The sequence below is a fragment of the Manis pentadactyla genome, chromosome 5 (assembly GCF_030020395.1).
Source record: "Manis pentadactyla isolate mManPen7 chromosome 5, mManPen7.hap1, whole genome shotgun sequence".
Classification (NCBI taxonomy): Eukaryota; Metazoa; Chordata; class Mammalia; order Pholidota; family Manidae; genus Manis; species Manis pentadactyla.
Window position 1 is genome coordinate 65,312,663 of NC_080023.1, and position 2,749 is coordinate 65,315,411.

Here is a 2,749-nt window from a genome sequence, read left to right on the forward strand (position 1 = left end):
ATGAGCTGGAATCCGTTTCAGTTCCCAAAGCAAGCATTGAGTCCCCCCCCCGCCCCCCGCCACCTAGTCTATACTCCTGCCCAAGGTCACTAGGTGGTTTTCACAGTGAGACCTAGCAGGACTACAGTGGCATGGGATAGGATAGGATTGGGCAGGCCGGGATATGGTGCAGCATTTAGGGAAGGGGTTGGGTCGGGGAAGAAATACCTTAAATTGGAGGTGGAATCCATGGAATCCGAGTCTTACAAGCTGTCCGGGACATCAGTGGTTTGCGTGGACTCGCTGGTTTCCTTGCCATCGCTGCCACTGTTATCAGCGGCTGGGTTCTCCTCCAGGAGGGCCTCTCCCCAACTAGGAGGTGTGCGGCCCTGGGTCTCCGGTTTCTCCCTGGGGCCCAGCGCCGCACACCAGCCCCTCCCTTTCAGCCGCAGCTGTCTTCTCAGCTCACCTGCCATGTGCGAGAGATCGCGCTTCATAACATAAGCATTTTCTCCATCTGCATAGTATTTGAGTTCCTCCTCACTAACCTGAAAGTTGAGGGTGTTAGAATAGAGGTGCAAGGCTGCCCGGTTACTCTTCCTGACGTGCAAGGTCATGTACTTGGCACTAAAGTTTTCTATCATGGCGCGGGAGGCCTGCTCCACGAGCTTCTGGGCCAGGCCGAGGCGCCGGTACGAGCGCTTCACCGCCAGGGAGGTGATATGTCCGTAGGGGACACCACCTGGTTCCTCCTCCATTTTGGCCAGGACATAGCCGACAATCTTCCCGTCCTCATCCTCGGCGATGTAAGAGAGCTGCGGCCAGGACAGGCCGTGGTAGAAATAGTATTTCATCTGGTAGTTCTCGGGCAGGCAAAGGAGGTTGCAGTGTTGCATGTTAATCAAGTCGTCTGGCCGAACATTGCGGATATTCATAATGGCGGCGGGTAGCGAGCCCCAGTCAGACGCCGTGACCGGGAACGAAAGTATCGTTTGCCTTGGAGACCTAATGCGCGGGAGACCCCTAGGCTGGATACAGTGGAGACTCGATGGCAGGAAGGCGGGATGTACAGGAGAGGGACGTGCCTGGGGCTTAGATGCGGCTTCCGCAAGGGCGCCACCTAGTTCCAGCCAGTGAGGCTTTCTCTTCATTATGGGTGGGCGAGGCTTTGGCTTAGTGGGTGGGGAGAGGAGTTCATTATGATCTGAATGGTTTCAGATATAATTAAATAGAATGTTTGATCTATTGCTGACATCACTCTTTTGTTTCAATTTTAACTTTTTAATTTGGATACGTCTGGATAAATTTTCACAGACTGAATAAACCCATGGAGCCAGAATTTTGACTAAGAGCCAAACATTGTATGGACCCCTTTATGACTCCTCCAGTCTGCCCTATCCCCTCATCCCAAGAGTGACCATCACCCAGCCTTCAAATGGTCTTTATATAAATGGAGTCATAGTACATATACTCTTTTTGGGCCAGGTTTTCCCATTAGTATTTGTTTCTTTGATGTGTGTAGCAGGGAGTTCTTCATACCCTTTCCTATTTGATGTTCCATTGTCTTAGATGTATCACAATTTATTCAGTCATTCTACTGTTGATAGTCATTTGCATTATTTCCAGTTTGGGAATAGTCTGAATAGCATAGCTCAGCCAAATGTTCTGGAATATGTCTTTTGTTGACATATGCATATTAACCTAGGATTAGAATTACTAGGGTAGAAGATACGATGTTCAATATTTGTAAATACAGCCAAGCAATTTTCCAAAGTGGTTGCTCCACATTCCCATCAAAATTTAGTATTTCCCCATCTTTTTCATTTTAGTCTTTTTCATTTAGTGTGGGTGGTGGTTTTGTGGTTTTATTTTGTATTTTCCTGATGACTAATGAAGTTCAGCACCTTTTCTTATATGTTTATTAGCCATTTTATGTTCTTTTTTGGGAGGTGGTTGTTCAAGTTTTTGTTCATTTTTCTTTTGGATTCTGTGTCTTTTTCTCATTCATATTTAAGATTTTTAAATAAATACACACACACACACATACACACACACACACACACATATATGTATATTCTGGATATGAATCCCTTGTCAGGATTTATAGTGAATAGCATCCTCCTCTATTGGTTGGTTTTTCGCTATCTTACTGTGATTTTTGACACCAAATAGGAATTTTAATATAGTCCAATTTGTCCAGTTTTTCAATTTCATAATTCGTGTTTTCTGTGTCCTGTTTAAGAATTCTTTGCCAACACCAAGGTGACAGAGATGTTTGTCTGGCTTTTTTCCAAAGCTTTATTATGTTACATTTTATAATTAGATATGCAATACATTGGAATTTATTTTTGTGTATGCTGTGAGGTAGAGGTTCAGCTATTTTTTGCCTATATGGATATTCTATTTATCTAGTGCCATTCAATGGAAAAAAGGTTATCCTTTATCTACTGTATTGCATTGTTCCCTTTGTCATAAATCTTAAGATGCATTTCTAGACACAGTTGAAAAATTTCACACCATCTTGATAAAGCAAGATTTAGGGTATTTCTTAAACAGTGCAGGGAAGTCACATTTTATTAGCACCTCTTGCACATCAGCTGACTATAAGCCCTACAACTATCTATACATCTTCTATAATCTTCCTTTCCCATTTCCTAGCATATCATTACCTGGGCATCAGATACCAAATTCATTCTGTTGTAATTAGTTTCTTCTCTTATGTCAATAGCCAGGTCATGGTTATACTCTTACTTATCTAGAATATGTGTGC

The 2,749-nt window shown here is 43.6% G+C and overlaps 1 protein-coding gene across 1 annotated transcript; it reads right to left on the reverse strand.

Moving 5' to 3' along the window:
• Positions 1-242: 242 nt before the first annotated feature.
• NAA11 (N-alpha-acetyltransferase 11, NatA catalytic subunit) lies at positions 243-914 on the reverse strand. The gene has a single exon (XM_036906446.2). It carries the CDS (start codon positions 912-914, stop codon positions 243-245), a length of 672 nt encoding a protein of 223 aa, XP_036762341.1.
• Between the last annotated feature and the right edge of the window lie 1,835 nt (positions 915-2,749).